At 38.2% G+C, this 19,074-nt stretch overlaps 1 protein-coding gene across 2 annotated transcripts in view; it reads right to left on the reverse strand.

The window, feature by feature from the left end:
• Positions 1 to 336: 336 nt before the first annotated feature.
• Positions 337 to 19,074, reverse strand: part of LOC308399422 (BMP/retinoic acid-inducible neural-specific protein 3-like) — a 59,414-nt gene continuing 40,676 nt past the window's right edge. For both annotated transcript variants that reach the window (XM_080886685.1, XM_080886684.1), the window contains 4 exons: positions 14,354 to 14,459; positions 13,662 to 13,898; positions 8,928 to 9,150; positions 337 to 2,222 (listed from right to left, as the gene is read on the reverse strand). In XM_080886685.1, the coding sequence (XP_080742811.1) occupies positions 1,106 to 2,222; positions 8,928 to 9,150; positions 13,662 to 13,898; positions 14,354 to 14,459 (1,683 nt within the window). In that variant the 3' untranslated portion in view covers positions 337 to 1,105. The remainder of the gene's footprint in view (positions 2,223 to 8,927; positions 9,151 to 13,661; positions 13,899 to 14,353; positions 14,460 to 19,074) is intronic.

Below are 19,074 nucleotides of genomic sequence, written 5' to 3' on the forward strand. Positions count from 1 at the left end.
GTTCGCCACGGTTTTCCATTAGGTCCTGATACTACCTGGTATCAGGTACTTCTTTTAGCACCTGCTTGGCTGGGATTCGGAGCAATCTGAGCAGGTAATAAAATGTGACATCGTCACACTGCATGCCACTGACTGGCTGTTCAGTCGCGTCTCTTGAGAGCATCAAAATCAAAAGTGACATTTTTGAAACGTGACAACAGAATAAATAATGTTAGTAATCCCTATCATAAATCTGATAAACTCATTATAAATTTAGAAAAGCATCTATGTACACAAGAACACCATGTACAGACCACACATAAAAATGTATTTTATTTAGTGTATTAACAAATCGTATTATACATTTTATAGACAGTGTTTTTGTAACTTTTGTTTCACAAACAACAGCATTATAAAAATAAGAGCACATGTAACATATATTGTGAACATGATACATTGTTTGTCAGCAAATCCGGAGTAATACAGCATTTATTTATTCACTTTGTTTATGGCAATGACTATTTTCTTACAAAAATGTGAAGTAGAGCTTAAAAAAATGAGTGATTTTATCATGATATGAAAAGCAAAAAGAACACAGTGCCCATAATTTTCCAGCCAAAGAAGGAGGACTGTGATATTAAAACAATTACTTATGGTGGGCTTTTTTTTAGAAAGCAAATGTAGCGAGGAACATGCTGGTGTTGAAATGAAATGAGTGAGGTGACTACATTGCTTGGGTAATATTTTATCAGCAAAAGCCTTTTCTTTACGTATGTGAGCAATTCAGATTTGTGCAATCTACAAACATCAGCACGCTGGCAAAATATCAGTGATGGCAAATATTGAAATTCATATTAATAACTATTAAAGTTATTGTTTTCATCAGGAGAGAAAAAAAAAATCAAACAATGAGGCAAGTATGGTGAAATCCTCCTTATTTCTAAGACGTAATACAAATTTATACCAAAAGCTGACATAAGAATCTCAAATGCACTCTTGAGACCCATGACAACAAATAACATGTCCCCCAAATGTCCCTTGCACTGCTCCAGAATTGCTCTTAACTATCGTCAGAGTTGTGTGGTGACTGCTCTTCCATCTGTGCGCCTGGCCACCTGCCCACTTCTTAGCTACATAATTTGGTTGTTTCGTATTCCATCGAGTTTGGCTGCTTGGCACTGAAAGTCTGCAACGCTGCCTGGATCCTGGCAACATCTGTAGTGGACAGTTTGAGCCGGTGCCGCAGTAGACAGGAGAACAGGTCCAGTGGCTGAGCTCCTGGTGGGGAAAGCCTGTTGACCCGATCCCGGATCTCCAGCAGCTGCAGCAGGGCTGAGTCCTGCGATCCCTGAGTATATGGGTAGTCCAGCTGTAAAATCAAGTCCTGGATCGCTTCCGGGTCAAAGTGCATACTATAGCCGTACACCTGGATGCTGTTGATCTTCATGTAGCCTAGATTTCGTCCCGATTCCAGGTACTCCAAGGGTTCATAATATACAGTTCCATTCCCGTTACTTGAGGTGCCCCTGATCCGGCTCCGTAGATAAAAATGCACTGTCTCAAAAAATGTTTTCCACTTGTTGCCTAAAGTCAGAGTCCAATTATAACAGTCATAAGGAAGGTCTAATTTAGTCCTCTCCCAGTCTGGATAGTTCTTCTGCTCAATGGGCATGATCCAGCTCTCTGAGTGGCTCCCGCCAAACGGATTGATATAAACAGACAGCATGGGGTCCAGAGTAATGTTCTTGGTAAGGCAGATCTGTAGAGACATCCCCAGGAGCATGTGGACATGGTTTGACTTGTATTTGTTACTTTTCAGTGTCAGCAGCATTCTCTTCCTCCACGATGGGTCAAACCAATTATTCAGCCTGACGTCATTGCTTACAAAGATGCCGTGAATGCTGATGCGGTTGTCACGTTTCTGGAGAAGATAGCGCAGCTCCATGTCCTGCAGGTCAGTCTCAAAGCCTATGTAGTGGTCAGTGGAGTCTGGCACTTCGTTGCGGCACACACCCTGGCTCAGCATGTAACCCTGGTTGCAGGTGGCGCAGCGGGAGCGATTCTCATAGGAGCATGACGCACAGGAGGTGCCCTCCCCCACTGTGCATGGAATCAAGCCCTGGCAGGGAGGATGCTCATAAGGGCAGGAGCAGCTCCGGGTTTCCTCCAGGTAAGAGCCGATGTGATTGTTTTCACTGCAGTACATGATGGAGAGGATGTAGTTCAGCCAGTAGCTAAAGGGCCTGCGACAGAGATGGAGCAGTGGGTAAGATTCATTGTTGATGCAGAGTACATAACACAAGAATCACATGGCTTCAAACATTAATCTCATTGTTTCTAAACCAAACAACAAAAAAATCTATATTTTGATTACAAACTCAATGCTCCTCTGTATGGAGAAAACCTGTGAGCCACTTAGTTTGATAGTGATCATCACGTATGCTTTTCATCAATGTGAAGTCTCACAATCCCATTTACTGTCTTCGCTCACATCTCTTTTCCCTTTCGGGTCATTATGCTTACATCAGGTGCTTTCTCTTTTGTTGGATGTTGAGTTTCTACTTTATTGTCAAATATAATATTTATAAAATGCTCCTGATTGTTCACATTAGGTAAGCTGAGTAATTATTAGATGGTCATATAACTTTGAGTAATTTCAAATTTCATTAAGAATAAACACTGTATTTTAATTTTTAAGAATTATAGTGCATACTTTCTTTCTTTGTGGAAGCTGTTACATTGTAAAATCTATAAACAAAAACAGAGATGACTCAGCATAGAAAAAGCGTTTTTCCTCACACATACTTAAAAAATATAAACAATAAAAAAACACTTGCATGTATTTCTTTTCAGATTTTTGCCTATAAATAAGAGATGCAGTGGATATAGATGGGAAGTTGAACAATAAATATGTGGGCATGAAATGAAAATATGGCTATGGATATAGCAGTTATGCGGCACTTCACAATTATGAAGCCATGAAATGTAAATGTCAAAGTCCCTCTGTCTTCTCCTGCTCTATATGATTCGTTAATGACACATGAAAATATGTTAAATGTAATTTAGAGCAACCAACTCTTGCACTGTAAGGAGTAAAACTGAGTCATTACTTTAACTAACAGATTGAAACTATGAGTTTCATATGCATGGTTAAGTGCTTTCTGAAGAAACACAGCTAAGTTAAATTTTGCCTGCTTCCTGACTAGACCCTATAGGGGAGGGAAGGTGCATTATGGGGGAGATCAACAGTCATTGCTTGTTCTGTATCACATCATAATCTCAAGAGACCAATGCCTGCTACGCAAGTCCCACATTTAAGCGATTCATTCAAATCCTTCAATGTTTTCATGAAATCCCTGTAGAAAAGATTTCCTGTCCACTTATCCAGTCTAAAACGCATCCTACTATAGATGGATCACTTGTCGTTTCACTACAAATATGCAAGGTCAAAAAAGATGATGAGTTAGAAATACACCCATTTTATATTTAGTGCTAAGAAAACGAGCTAATTGGGTAATTGGAAAGTCTCCCTCTGTAAAATAAGCTAATGCTAATTACGTTACAATTTTTATGTTGTTTACTTTGGGCAGAGCTGAAAATACTAAAAAGATACACTCTTGTTAAAAGCATAAACAACCAAAATGGTAATCAAAACATAGCTTCGGCTTTGGCATCACACAAAATTTCCTATAAAACAATATTAGGTTTAATAAGAGGCTGATAAAGATCACATTAGGAAAATACATCATTTATTTAAGTTGGAAATGTGCAGAGTCTAGTCTAGCCCTATGTACATCTAGAACCATACATATAGTATATGATTAGCAAAATGCTCTATTTATTCCAAGCCACAAACTATATCGGTGAAGCAATATACCGAAATTGTTTCTGAATGAAAGAGCAGATGGAATGCATGACAGGAACATAATGTGGTAAATTAGTCTGTCGCTTGCTATGTTCCACATCTGTCAGATTTTTTAATCCACTTTTGTTCTTTAGCAGAGTGGCTGTTCTGTTGCTGTAGCCGTGTGCAGCTGGTAAATTAATTTAAGGGAAACAAAAGTGCATGTATAAGTAATTTACATCTAAAAAACATAATTTTGAAGGGAAAAGTACCATTTGTTCAAACAGTTGTTAGACTAAAGAAATTAAACTGCACTGTGTGTGTGCTGGTGAGTGTGTGTATCACTGGGAATTTGATCCTATGATAAACAGTAGCGTTAGCCCTGCATCAGACTGGCCAGGGTGTAGCCCGCCTCTCGCCCTGGGATAGCTGGGATAGGCTCTAGACCCCTGCGACAATGATAAGGATAAGCAGAAGAGGATGGACAGATAGATGAATAAATGTTAGATGTAATTCCTAAATCAGGCTTTTTTACCCTTTTCCACAAATTATTTTAGCTTCTCAATGTTTAATACATTGACTGGAAAAGCATTTGATATATTCCTATATCGACACAAATACTATGAAAGTATAGTATTTGTGTCATATATTTACTGCAACAAATAAATGCAGTAAATATATGCAAAACATTTTTGAAGAACATTTTGATATTGTGGATATGAAGCAATTGATTATAAAAAAGATGCTATAATACATGTAATATTCTGAGTCAATTTTTAAACCAGCTATCAAACTGGATACGATCGAGTTGTGTTTGAACTTACACAACATATTTAAATGGATTTCATCTACACAGTCCTGCGTCTCTAGATTCTAGTTGGGCTGGAAAAATACACACAAATGGTGAAGCTAAGCAAAGTGATGATAAGGGTGAAACTGTGTACTAAACAGCTGGATAAACTAACATACTGCTGCTGCAGACTTCACAGTTACAGGAAAAAAATGGAAATAAATGATTGTGAGTTCACTTGTATTGTCAGTTCTGTGCAAAAAGCAATATATTCAAATGTGTTTTTTCCACTTTAATTGAGAAAACAATTATTTAAAAAGAAACATGGCTTAGAACACCTTCCAGTGGTAAAAATAACTAAATATATAAACTTGTGATTGCGTTTTCTTTTCTTTTCCTTTCTTTTTGTTTTCCAGCTCTATAATTTGTTCCCTCCAGTGTACTGTACTTTTACTCACTAATGATGCATATCTTAGGAAAAAATAATTATCATGCAGAGCTAAAGTCTATAGAAGGCTTCTGGTGTTTCTTAGTTTCGAGACCATTTTTTTGTTCTTCTTTTATAAGTGCTTTGAACCGGCAAGCCCCCTCTAGTATTCCAGCATCACAGTGAGCGCAGTCAGTGTGATGTGGAGAAAAACAGAAAGGAGCAAAAGACTTTTTCTTTTTCCTCAAATCAAATTTTAAATCTGGTGACATTTTGTCAAAAGATAGTCGATGTAATGCGTTAACAGTGTTAACGGCACCCAGCTTGTCTGAAACTCATCAGCGAGAGTCAGTTGTGCATATCTCACCTCCAGAGTGGAGACTGTGCACAGCAAGAGAGAGGAAGCTGTCTCGCCATCATAAGCACATTTTGTCAGCAGGACATGTAAACTGTCATGGAGACGCAGTGTGCAGTATGGGCAAAAGAGAAGCCGGGTGTTCACTCTGCAATCTGTTCATTGTCTGTCAGTTCATTTCACACAGATCAATGCCACAAACGAACTTTCTCCTTCTGCCACAGCGTACATTTTGACTAGTGAAGAAAACTTCTCCTCTGCACTAGATACACTTCATTTTTTCCATTACAAGCCACATTTATTTACTTTGGAAGCACAGAAAAAGCCGCCTATCAGTTGTTTTTGTGCAGCTCCATCACGGCTGCCCTGACACCTCTTGTATTCATGGAAAAAAATAAAAGGAAAAAAAATACTGTACATAGTTCCAAAGACTGCACTAGAAAGTTACAAAAGAAACTCCAAATGGATTTACAATGTAACAGCCTACATTTTTTTTTTTATGTTTGCGTTGTCTTCATCTCACAAAGACTGTGAAGCTTTGGAACATGAATAATGGCTACAGAGATGTACAAATATTCCATATGAAAAACAAATCCTCTGTGAGCTGGGCCATTATGTACAGGGCGGTATGATATGTAAGGTAAATGAGGATAAAATCTTTGTATATTCTTGCTATATATATATATATATATATATATATATATATATATATATATATATATATATATATGTATGTAACTATTCACTATTACATTGACAAAGGGCAGTACATTCTTCTGCTGTCTGAAGATTCATCTCAGCTCAAAACACTGCAAGTCGCCTATTTCATCATTGTAATTTAGCTGTTTGCAAGCTTTTATACACAGATGGGAACATTTACTAAACCTGTCACCATTTTCCATCAGGGATGAACATTTTGCATCTTTTTAATTTTTTTGCACAGCACAGATATTACTAAGAATATAGCTGTAAATGACCTCGGTCGCACCTAATTTGCATAAATTGCTACTAAGGAACATCTGATTCTGCAGCATTATGATGCTATATGAGGAAACGGTGCTTAGGACTGGAGCTGAAAGCCATTAAGAATCAAGTTAATATGATATGAGGGACCATCTGGAAACAGAAATGCAAAATCATGCGAAAAAATAACCATTTGTCGTTGTATTGAATCTTTTGTAGTATGACTAGTGCAGGACTGAGAGCTCAGCAACAATGATTTTGACCAATCTTTTAATCTGCCTTTATCGCTCTTATACATTTCCCCTTAAATATCAGAAATACACTTTTCCCTATAGCGATGGTCAATCTATAATGGTAATAACCTGAATACATTTCTATTCCCTTATAAGATCTTTGCAAATAAGTGTCAGTATAGCTCATTTGGTTGTATAGAAAACCCATATACTAAAGTGGTGCAGTACCTTGAGTTTGAGTCTGCAAATAAAAATTTGGATTCCCTAAATATACTACTTCAGGTGAACTAAACAATTTTTGTGTTCTATTTTTAGGAAATAAAACCTTTTCTTTACCTTGCTTAAAAATGTAAGCAAACACAACTGTGCTTGCAGCAACTCCAAATTTAACACTGCATATATGTACAGTGCTGTGAAAAGGTATTTGCCCTCTTCTTGATCTCTTAGTTTTTTGCATATTTGTTACACTTCAATGTAAAATAGTAATTGCCCCCTAAACCTAATAGCTGCTTGCGTCACCCTTTGTAGCAAGAACTATATCCAAGCTTTTGCAATAACTGGCAATGAGTCTTTCACATCACCACTTTTCTTTGTAGAATTGCTTTAATTCAGGCTCATTGGAGAGCTGAATTAAACAGCCTGTCTAAGGTGATGCTAAAGCAGCTCAATCTGATTTAAGCACAGACCTTAACAGGCCACTGCAAAATATTCATTTGGGGTTTTTTTTAACCATCCAGGTGGAGTTGCTGGAGTCTTTCGGCTCATTGTCCATAACCCAAGTGTCCCTGAGCTTAAGGTCATGAACTGACAGACGGGCATTCTTTTTTTAGATTTTTCTAGTAGAATTCATGGTTGCATCCATTTCAGCCATCAAGCCATCCATTTCAAGTTGTCCAGCTGCTGAAACCGCAAAGCAGCCCAGACCATCATACTACCACAACCATGTTTGACTGATGGTGTGATCTTTCTATGATGCTATGTTTGTTTTGCCAGATGTAACAGGACTCAAACCTTGCAAAGTTTCACTCTTGCCTTGTCACTCCATAGAATATTGTCCTAAAACTCTTGGGGATCATTGATATGGTTTTTGACAAATGTGAGATGAGCCTTTGTGTCCTTTAAGGTCAGCAGTGGTCTTTGGAAATCTCCCATGGTTGCACTCCTGGAGTAATTTTAGTAGCCACTCCTGGGAATGTTCACCAATTTTCAGTTTTCTCCATTTTCTCAATGGCTCTCCATTGTGGTTCACTGGAATCTCAAAACCTTAGAAATGGTTTTGTAACCCTATTCGTAGATGTCAATGACTTTGTTTTTCATCTGTTCTTGAGCTTCTTCAGACGCCAGTATAACGTATTTCTACAGGTTGATTTTTTAGGGATTTCTTGATTTAGTGTGTCTGGCAGTAATCAGGTCTGCATGTGGCTAATAAAATAGAACCCAGCTTTCCAAAAAATGTGATTAATTCAGGTGGGTTTGGAAAGCATTTTCTCCTTAATAAATGAAATCTCCATTTAAAAAAACTGCAAGTAAGAAATCAGGTATGAGCCAAATACATGACTTACAACACTGTATGTTCCCATAGATTTTATAGGTAAATATGTACAGTTTGAATGAACAGAGATATATTCCCTCATTATAGAGGAAATGAAGGTGGGGGCAATTGGAGATTCGAGCTCTATATTTATTTTAAAAAAAATCACATTGCAGAGGATGAATATTTGGTTTCTCACCTGAAATAGCTCCTAAAATAAACCTGGATACTTCAGCTGCACTGACATAATTACATTTCTTTTTCATAAGCTTTTGTTGCAGACTATAGCTAAACTTTGTGGAGAAAAACACAAAAATAGATGGAATGATCAACAGAAGATCCACGGCAGATTTTCTTTAGTATATGATTTCATTGCAGTCAAGTTAACCAACAGGAAAAATGGCCCAAACTTTGCATATTCCTTTGAAACACTGCAAACTTTAATTTCACAGGAGGATAACTTTGATTTCCTGAATGTAAAGGAGACCCGGACTGGGAGTGCAGCCAAGTCATCAGGTGTGACACTATAGCTCACTTCAGTGAGACCTCGGTTGAATATCAAAGTGCTAATGTATTGTGTGTATTATTAGCATAATGCCTAGTTCAGGGGATAACAAAGCACTGCGCACAGAGCGGGCTGAGGAAAATAAATGAGCACTGCCGTTTGCAACGTGCTTGAAAGGACTTGCAATGTGGCTGCAGGCTTTGGAATTTTTGCTTATTTTTTCACACTCATGCGCGCAAACACACAGCCTAACACATCTGTATCCACAGAAAGGTCAGCAGGAATACTTATATTTCTCACCTCTCTCTCAGCATAATAATTTTGGGCTGAGTTTGACACCTTTTGCTGAGGGTGAAGAGCTTGTTGATAATGCGTCGTGCTTTGCTCAGGAGCTGCTGGGTGCTGAGCTCCAGCTGTTTGTAGCGCTGGAGAATGGTCGGCTCCGTTTTCCAGAAATATTGAATGGCCGATGTGTTCATAGCATAGAATGTAGGAAGCCTTCGAACAAAGTTCTGGAACTCATCTGAAAGACAGAGGACAGGCAAGATAGTTTAGTCTGTGTTGGAAAGAAGTGGATGGTTCCTGTCTGACTTTGCCTAACTGACCTGAATGCTTTCTCACTATATTTGGCTAATTTAGTCAAGCCAAAATGAGAAAATCAGTTTGCAGAGTCCATGTAGACTGAAGAGCTGTGGGGCAAACTGGAAGTGATATTGTTTGAAGCATAGGCTAATAGAAAAAGGCAGAGCTAAATACGGTGATGGGGTAAGATTCATTAATGAATAGCATACAGATTTTCTGCAGCAAGTCTGTCAGGGGGAAATCAGGATGGGCCTGGAGCACAGAGGATAACATCTGTCAGCCCTTCAGAAATGCTGTTTGCCTCGTGTGCTAACAGATTACATTTCAATAACAATATCATCACAATCATGATTGGATGTATGGAAAATCGAAAACATGCTCACTTCTGATTAGAAAAAGACCGTGCTGTTTGTCTGGATAATAAAGCATCAATTTGGGAAACCAATTAAGCCCCAACGCCTTCCCTGCTGATTATGCAAAAAGCTTTACATGTTCCTGTGAAATTCATAAGCTGAGTGTTTTCTATGACCTGTATTTTGAAAACTAAAGAAAAATCACATGGTGCTGCCGCCACCACTATTTTTTTTCTTTCTTCTAATCACAGATTTAGCAGATTGTGTGATATATTAATTTGTCTTAACTAAAATTAGTTTAAAAGATAAGACTATTACTGGCGTCCAATGAGATGGCATAATCCAAGAACGAGTCTGTCTTTTAAAACATCCCATCCGTGTCTTCATCGTAATAACCATCACTGTGATTTACATTTTGAATAACAACAGGATTCTGCGTCAAAGAAGAATAAGAATATATCTCAGCTTATATAAATATTTTAGCATTGCGCTTAACTTATTGAAACATTAAAACATCAGTCATGCAAACCTGCAATAAAAACAAGCTTAGTAGCAAAATGCAAATCTGACAAGACAAAGCAAGTTTAAGTGACACTGGCTGTTAAAGGATATTGTCAGATCATTGTCCAGTTATAGAAAAAAAGGGTTGTTCCAGATGGGTGTACATTTACATGGGATTAGTGAAGACTCATTTTTAGAAATTCTTGACAGCCATCCTTCCATTGATGGAAACAATTTATGGTACCTAATGTACCTGATGATGTAGTTTTAAAATTTGTTCTCTATCTTGTATCTATCTGTTGGCACAACATTGGTTTATCCCTTGAGTTAAATTTTTAAATGATTAATCGGTCTGTGTCATGTGAGTTAATAATTTAAAAAAACAAAATGGTCAGGTACAAGGACTAGTCTTGAAAATGAGTGAAAAAGCAGCAAATATCCAAAGAAAAACTTTGAAAGACCTTCAGAAAGCTTGAAGAACTATGTCTCACTATGTCAAAATTAAAAGAAGTCTGGCTCCTTGGAAGCAAATGATAGGCCGTGAGCTCACAGTACTACACACTGTACTACTTGCACAGTAATAGCTCAGCCTCAAATCCTCAGGCAGAAACCTGTTAAAAATGTCTATGTCAGTCTTAAACACAAAATGCAATCGAGCATTTGCTCTAAGGACTCCTTGTTAGTGGAATGGTCTGGCTCGCTTTGTCAGTGTCTTCTTTTAAATCACAGATCAAGACTCACTTCTGTTGCAGTGCTTTTTGTATTTTTTATTTTATTTTTGACATTACTAGCATACTTCCATCTTATTTCTATTCATGTTCATTCCTTACAATGGATTCACATTGTATCTTGTTCTTATTTTGACATTGAACGTTGAGTTTTGACCTGTTTCAGTGGATATGTAAATTGTTTTTGTATTTTCTTTCCAGTAAGTTTGCTGACCCTGTGTTTCTGGGAGGAGTAGCAGATTTGACTTCAAAAATGGGCAAAACAATAGGTACATTCACTTCTTCTTATTATTATTGATTATTTTATACTGTCATTTGGCTCATTAAGTAGGAAACATATAGAATATAGGTGTACTTTCAGGCTAAAAAACAATACTGATTAATTTAATATAGTTAACATCATGGCAAAATCATAATGTTGAATAACCATGAGAAGGTGGGAATGGCAAGTAACTTCTTAACTAAACTATTATTTTATCACCAAGACAACAATACCTCATCCCTGGAAACTTGCGCTCTAATGACCATTATTATCTTGTCAGCTGCTGAACCCAGGAAGGTAACGGCATTTTCCTTTTGTACAATTTTAAAAATAGAAAACACTGTCAGATTTTCAGGAACACAAGTACAGACACAGCGTGGGTCTTATCAAAAATAACACAAGGAGGCTGAAGGGTAACGACGCGTGTAAGGAGGCTTATTTGGCAGGGTTTTCTTAAATTACTTAATTATGAGGTTATAATTAATAACTTATGCGTCTTAGTAGTCCGGCAACTTTAAGCATGTATTTGACTTACTGCAACATATTGCAGTTTATTTAGACTAAAGCCTCTTGGATCTCTCTTGGATATGAAGTGCACTCTCTTATTTATGCTCCCCTGAGTCTAGTTTTTCCACACTGTTTCAATGCTCTGTTATGACTATGGTTTGTCTTAGCCAAACACTGAGATAGGATACTGATCCAGGTATAAAAAATATGATGTCTTAATTATTAAACAGTTACCACTCAGTGGGTGGTGGGACTTAAAACAAATCATGTCCACCATCCTCTGATGGTAGGAAGCTCATTTAACAATAAGAGTTATGATTATTAATCTCTCTGCGGCTGGTGCGAGTTGTCCTCTATTAGATTGACTATACAAGTAGATCCTCAGGGGTTTCAAGGAAACTTATTTTTCATTATTTAATACAGCAGTGTAACTGCAGTTCTCTGGGCACCTTGCTGCTTAAGTCATTGCCAACTGCGCACTAATCAAGTTGCCCTTAGTACAGAAGCATGTAGCCGGTAATAACACACAGCCAGCTAGGTGCACTGAAAACAGCTTAAGGCAGAGCTGGAAATGAGTGAAACAGCAAGATGCCCTTAGAGCCTGTGGATGCAGCACAGTTTTAATAATGACAGGGGAACATGGATGCAGAGCTATGCTGCAAGATACAGTAAAATTCAAGACTGAGGAAGAAGAGTTTGACATAACGGTCAACGGGTACATTAGTGGAAAAAAATGCAAAAGCTAATGAGACATTGGTTAAAACAACTGCAACATCATTGCTAGTGCTATTACAAAGCTATTAAATTGTATTCTGCAAACAGATTAGAGCAACTGTATTGTGTTTCAAAAGGCATGACAGCTCCTACCGCAGTGAAGAGCTTACTTCTGACTGAATCACTGTTGACCCAGTAATATTGCTGTAATTGCTCCTCTTTCATGTACTGGACTTTGTAAATCATCCATGCATTTTTTTCCTAAAGACGGGTTCAAAGGTCACAAAAGTGTTATTAATCTGAATGCTCGAAAAGTGGTTCGATTTTCACCAGAGAAATTTTATTAATTTCATTATTTTGCTGTTTCTACTACGTCAGCTATTTACTTAATACCTCTTGCTGTATTAGGCCACTAAGACAAGTGTTACTGATCAATAATCAGTGCTGCTTTACGGCAGGATTGGATTTATAAGATTTTTACATCAACACAATGAAGTAAGGTACCTTCATTTCATTCATTTGTTAAGAGCCTTAACGTAGCTGATATTTAATTGTTTTAGAATACCTCCTCAAAACATCCTTTGTTTTACAGAAATCACACATCTTTTAATATTAATGATCCTCATACTTTGTAAGTCACAGAAAATTGAACATATCATTAAATCATCGAGGCCATGAAGTCAAGCTCAACCGCAATCCAGGAAGATCAGCTGCTCTAATAGAAGTCCACATCAGCTGATGAATGGATAGCTTTTACTCTTTTACACATCCATCTCGCAAATCTTATACAGTGATTGCCATTTGTGTACCCATGTTCATCCATAGAAAGGCAGGGAGGTTCCACCCATGCTGCTAGATAGATATTACTGCAGACAATAGTTATCTGCAGATAATGCAAATAATCTTCTTACTGAATGTAAATCAAAGACAATTAATGTAAGCTGTTGCATGCAAGAATTCCAAATAATACTAAATAAAAGGTGTGTGCTGATATGTACAACTGACAATTTGTTATGATCAGGAAATGGTTTAATAATTTATTTCCCTCAAAAACCCTGAAAACAGATAAAAACAATAAAATTAAAACATGTGCAGAACAGGGAAAAAATCTGTTGTGTCTAAGTAAGTTAAATGAACAGGGCTTCTTAGTTGTTTTCATAACCATGTGTGTTTGCAAGAAGCTGCAAACACATGGGTCCAAAAAGTATTACACTGTGTAATGTTGAATTGCTATTGCATAGATTGGATGTAATAGTCCCTTTTTCAAAGATCGTCAGTTTGATTTTTCCATCAGTGCCTCCAACAACAGGGTGCTATTTGCAGTCAGTGAGAGGGTCATTTAAAATGGCATAAATAAATAAATAAATACAAATAATAAAACACTGACCTGACTCTTCAAATTCTTGGTTAGCCATGTTCCAGGAATCTCGGATTTGCAGCAAACTAGCTTCCATAGCCCTCAGATCCACCTCGGGGCAATTACACTGTGGATAGTCGACGGCACACTGACACCAGCAGTCGTTGTTTCGGCACACAAACTGGCCCTCCTCATTACAGCCAATGTAGCTAAGAGCTGCTTGCACAAACCTGGCCCTCAGATACTCTGGCAGAATGGCCTGGAGGCCTAAGGCAAGGACAAAAACAGGGCACAAACATGGAAATGTCACATGGATGAATGAAGTGGGAGCTGTAAGCACTTTAGCTACTGCAAAAATTGTGTTTAGATAGCTTTTCTATGGTAGATCTGTAAATCACCGAAGACCAGCTCTCATTTTCTTTCTTTTTTTTGTATCCCATGCTTGACATACACTTGGCGTCAGATGCAATATGCTGAGATTCACTTTAAGTTTTAGTTTTACTGTGTAGTTCTGCTACTTTTGTTCTGAATCATTACTGCCCAGGATTCACTTCAGAAGTCTGCAAGCAATGCATGGCTAAAAAAGAAAAAAAAAAAAGCAAAAGAGTGATTGAAGCTAAATTCATTCTGACACTCTCGTGTTGCAGTTATAGGCCTGCCAGAGAACAGACACTGTGACAATTCCATCAGAAATTGGGGGAGTTCAATTATGGATGGCCAACCTTGCAAATGAATCTTGTTTTCAGGGCTCTGAACCAAAACGGAGCTGACAGAGTCGAGGTTGTCATAGTTACTGCATCCAAGAGGACCCGTCCTTGTTTCGGTCACCTAAAGGGAGGAAACCAGAGGGGCATAACAGCAATTCATACTGTGAAAGTAACTCTCTAATGGCATTAAATATACAAACACATACAGAGAGTGAGCTATGACAAAGGAGGATGGAAGCGAACGCAGATCATGCAGAATAAGATTAACAGTCATTCCCTCTACATCTCCTCTTCTGAGAAACACTAAATATATTACAGATTATTTAGACTTCTCCATTGAGCAAATCATATTTAGGATAATGACTCTGTGAGCCAGTGAGCTGGAAATTGAGTTGTGATCGGGTCCGCAGCGTAAGGCGTAATGAGTAAGTTGGGGTGTCATCTGTCAAATTCATCTCTACATTATGTTTACCCAGTATAATACCCACTGACACCAATAACATGCTAAAATGCATTGTAAGCCCGTGTAAGCATGTCATCTTCAATTATACACCTGAGGGTTTGTGTAATTGCTTTGTTCAAACTTTTACAGGAGGCATGCAATATTGTTCCAAGACTACGTAGGTTGAAATATGATGAGAGGATTGGCAGCATACTCATCGCGGTAAACAGTGAAGCCATTTTTCAGACTCGATGATGACAGATTCATTTTTACATGTTAATATTTTACTGCAAAATGACGGATACAAATACACATTAGATCAGATGCAGTCGGAGGAATGATTTGGTAATCCCATAAATCCTCACAACAGTTCTATTTCTGACGAAACTAAGCAGCACACCAGAGGCTCTGTGCGACTGCAGGAACACAGGAGCACTTTGAAGTGAATCAGCTTCCTCGCATGTTCGTGCTAACACGCTTGCCAGGTATAATGTTCAACCGTTTCATTTTTGCATGCTAACAGTTGCTAATTAGCGCTAAAAACAAAAGATCATTAGCTTTCCAGATATATGATTCATGGTGTAGTCACATAATAACATCCTGTGGTGTACCTCACCATAGAACAGACAGTATTTAACATAGACAAACACACAATAAATAAATATAAGCAACAGAGCATTTTTTTTATACAATAAGATATGTAACAGGCAAACAATTTTAAAAAAATGTTGTAAAGTGCAGTTGTCTGCGGCATGTCCGCAGCTCTTTTAAGGCATGACTGGTGGTTTTTGTTTTTAAACTCCTTTACCTTCTTCCAGATGGCAGAGAGACAAACGCAAGAGACATGGGAGAAAAAAAAATTACAATGAACTTTTGCGACATCCCGAGTTTGTTTTGCGAGATCTCGCAAAACAAACTCCAGATCTCGCAAAACAAACTCCAGATCTCGCAAAACTAACTCGGGATCTCGCAAAACTTTTGCGAGGTCTCACAAAAGTTGAATTCCAACAATGGCGGCAGCTACTTAGTTGTAATATTACTCTTTCTGGGTCACAAAATAAACTTGTAAGATATTTTGAGGCGTGAATGTAGTGGTGTAAATGTCAAATATCTGCTCGGTTTACAAGACATCACATATTTGCAAAAGTGCTGCGACGTTTTTGGAGATCTGACACCCACCATCTCGAAGCTATCAGGAGGTCGAGACCTACTACAGGAGGAGGAACACCGCTCTCCCGGCACATCGTGCCTCGACCCCCTGGTCGGCTTCGAGCTGGCGGCCTCCGAAGAATGCGGCTAAAAGTTTTGCGAGATCCCAAGTTTGTTTTGCGAGATCTCGCAAAAGTCCGTCTTAATTTTTTTTCCTCCCATGTCCCTTCCGGGGCTCCGTAACAAACAGTTAATTTACTGGAAGGGTTAAGTCTGCAGCAATGCAGCTGGCCTTCTCCTGAACACGGTCAGCATACACCGAGTCTAGGTTTAAGAGAGAACTACCCACAATCCCATGTGCTGTTTTTCACTCCCTGGTCCAAGTCCTTCTTGTCCTATTTTGTGTAGCTGTCATTTGCTTAGTGTCATAATGGTGGTAAATTAATACATATCTGGGATCAAAATATATTTACTTTGTATGTGTATTTCATCATCAACATGAACATTAAAATGGCGTGACAAAATGATGAGGCAATTAGAACTAAGAGCAAGTGTGACTGACTGAATATAAACGCATAGTATAAAGCCATATTGGACTGGCTTCATTTTACACTGGCTCTTATGGTAGGCTCTTAGTCTAAATGATGTTCTATATGACTGTTTGTCATTATGTCCCAGAAGGTGATGGAATTATAGTTCTAAAGAAATCTCATTTGTGACAGGCACATCTGTGACATACATTTTAAAGATACAGTTAAGGAACTGACTAACTACCGTACAACCTGGGAAAAAGCACTGAATTTGTACAAAATCTGCACAATTTTGGAAAACTAACCAGGGTGAGAGCCATAATCTTTTCCAAAGATATTGCTGCTTGCTTGTTTGGCTGAACCATCTAGATTTTCCACTAATTTAGCATTTGTCTATATCTAAAATCATTAATTATTTTAGTCATTAGTGCTCAAAACCCAGTGGCATGTCACGGCAAATCCCTTGTTTTCGATGTTTTCTGTGGTGACAAACAGCTTTCGAGCTGTGTGGTGTTTCTAAATTTTCTGTCTTTGAGGCAAACAGATAACACAAAGAAGAAACAGAAACATGGAAACCGTAAACCACTGAAACGTTAATCAAACTAGTTATTCTTATTTAGGTTTCTTTTAAAATCAGTGACACACAAGACAATACTTGGTCATAGGTATATAATGTGAGATTAACACAGTGTAACAAGCTTATTTTTGGCAACTTTTAGTCCACCTGTGGAGGTGCAGAAAACATAACTATACTTCTGGCAGTGGGTGTGTTTGCTTCAATCATGAGCAATCAAGCACCCCATTTTTCAGTCGCTCGAAACCCGCGCAGTTGGCTGTGATGGTAGTCTGACAATTTGGTGACTGAGAGAAGAGAGTGGGGCAGGCTTCACAACGAAAAACTTTACCCAGAGGAAATTGATGTGGCTGTGTGGGAGGTGTAAAGTCTTGATGAAAGAATAAATTACAACTCGAGCAGGCTACTGACAGTTTGAGGAGATTACATTACTGCAGCTTGAGGGAAGTAACAGACTCGGTTTGCACAAGTTTCTCTTTCCCTGAGAGAACTCTTAGATAAGTCATGGAAACAGTTCAGTGACATGAAGCGAGACGCCAAACAAGTTGGCAGAAGTTGTTGATTTGGCACGGACAGCAGGTCATTTACCAGCTCGTTTATAGAGGAAACGGCAGCCTTACCCACATGCCATGCTTCATTATGCGATTATTATTTCTGTACATCTGACAATCTGTTATGTTATTTTCGCATATCTGACAATGTCCCACAGTTATAAAGATTACAAAAAGCTAGTGCAAGAAATTCAAGTGAAGTTAATATTAAAAAGCTACGGCAGACAAACATCACTGGAAACAAGATATGTTCATGAATTGTGAGCGTGGGAAGCGCCAGCTGGAGGAGTTTGTTTTACACACCTGCTCCAAGTCAGGTTAATTGACTCAACAGAAAAGGTCCAAGCAAGTGGGAGTAGGAAAGGAAAAAGCTATGAAAATTCACTAACATATAGACAAGTATGTGCAGGCTTTTCCTCGAAAATCGAGCGTCTATTGGAGAAGAGATGTGTGCATGACAAATGTGCTGCATGCAGTCACTATTGGTTTTCACACAATGTTAAACAGTGAGTCCTGTGTGTAAGTATTGTCCAGATTTTCTGAAATCTCCTGTTTGTTTGAATAAACAGTATGTGTTGTAATCATCACCGCATGCTTTTGTCCGAGCTGCAGACCCAACTCAAGTGATCTTACAGTTTCCTTGGTAAATTCACAAAAACAGCACCTGTTATTTGTACTCGAAGCTTTTCGCTTATCGCATCAAATCGGCGGTATGGGGGGAAAAAAAGAAAAAGCAAAGCTGATTCTATAACAGATGTGAAACTGATGAATGTGCGATGCTAATGCAGCATTTAGGAAAACTAGAACCAAGAAATAAATGACAACAAATCTAACAGAGTGTAGAAGATTAGATAATGTTTCTTGCGCTGCATCTGTTGCTTGCTTGTATGAACAAGTCGGGTGAACCTGTCTTTGCCCTGTTTCTTCATTAATCTCCTCCTGTGTGTCAGGAGGAAATGACTCTCTGGGACAAATGAAGCTTTTGAAGTCATTTAGGCAGATAACTGATCCACAGCTCCACTCGAGCTGAATGTGTTTATTTCTATTACCGGTTGGGTGATCTATTAAAACTCTGCTTATTCTCTACTTTACAACAAATTCTCCATTTCTTTGTCACTCTAAATTAAAATGTTGTAATTTAATGAATGCTTCACTGAATATCATAAGAAAAAGAGAGCAAGACAAAAAGCAAACAATTTATACAGCGACTGCTTCAATTTTCTAGCACCATTAGGCCATTCCTTGCTGTTAATCATAAATTGATGCATTAAGGTGCGTTGAAGAGAAATTGGTTTTAAAATACAGTGACTGAGTGCAAGAATGTGTGGCAGAGTGATTACACTAATAGTATTCCTCTTTGTGCACTGAACAGGGTGACCATTCAAAGCGAGTGTAGTCACTGCTGGCTTTCTCACCGTCCATTTGAAGAAGGTTGTCTTGACATTTTGGCTTAAAATCTTTTCTGTCCTTTGGAAATAAAAGGTTATTTT

The sequence above is a fragment of the Rhamphochromis sp. 'chilingali' genome (assembly GCF_963969265.1).
Source record: "Rhamphochromis sp. 'chilingali' genome assembly, chromosome: 7".
Classification (NCBI taxonomy): Eukaryota; Metazoa; Chordata; class Actinopteri; order Cichliformes; family Cichlidae; genus Rhamphochromis; species Rhamphochromis sp. 'chilingali'.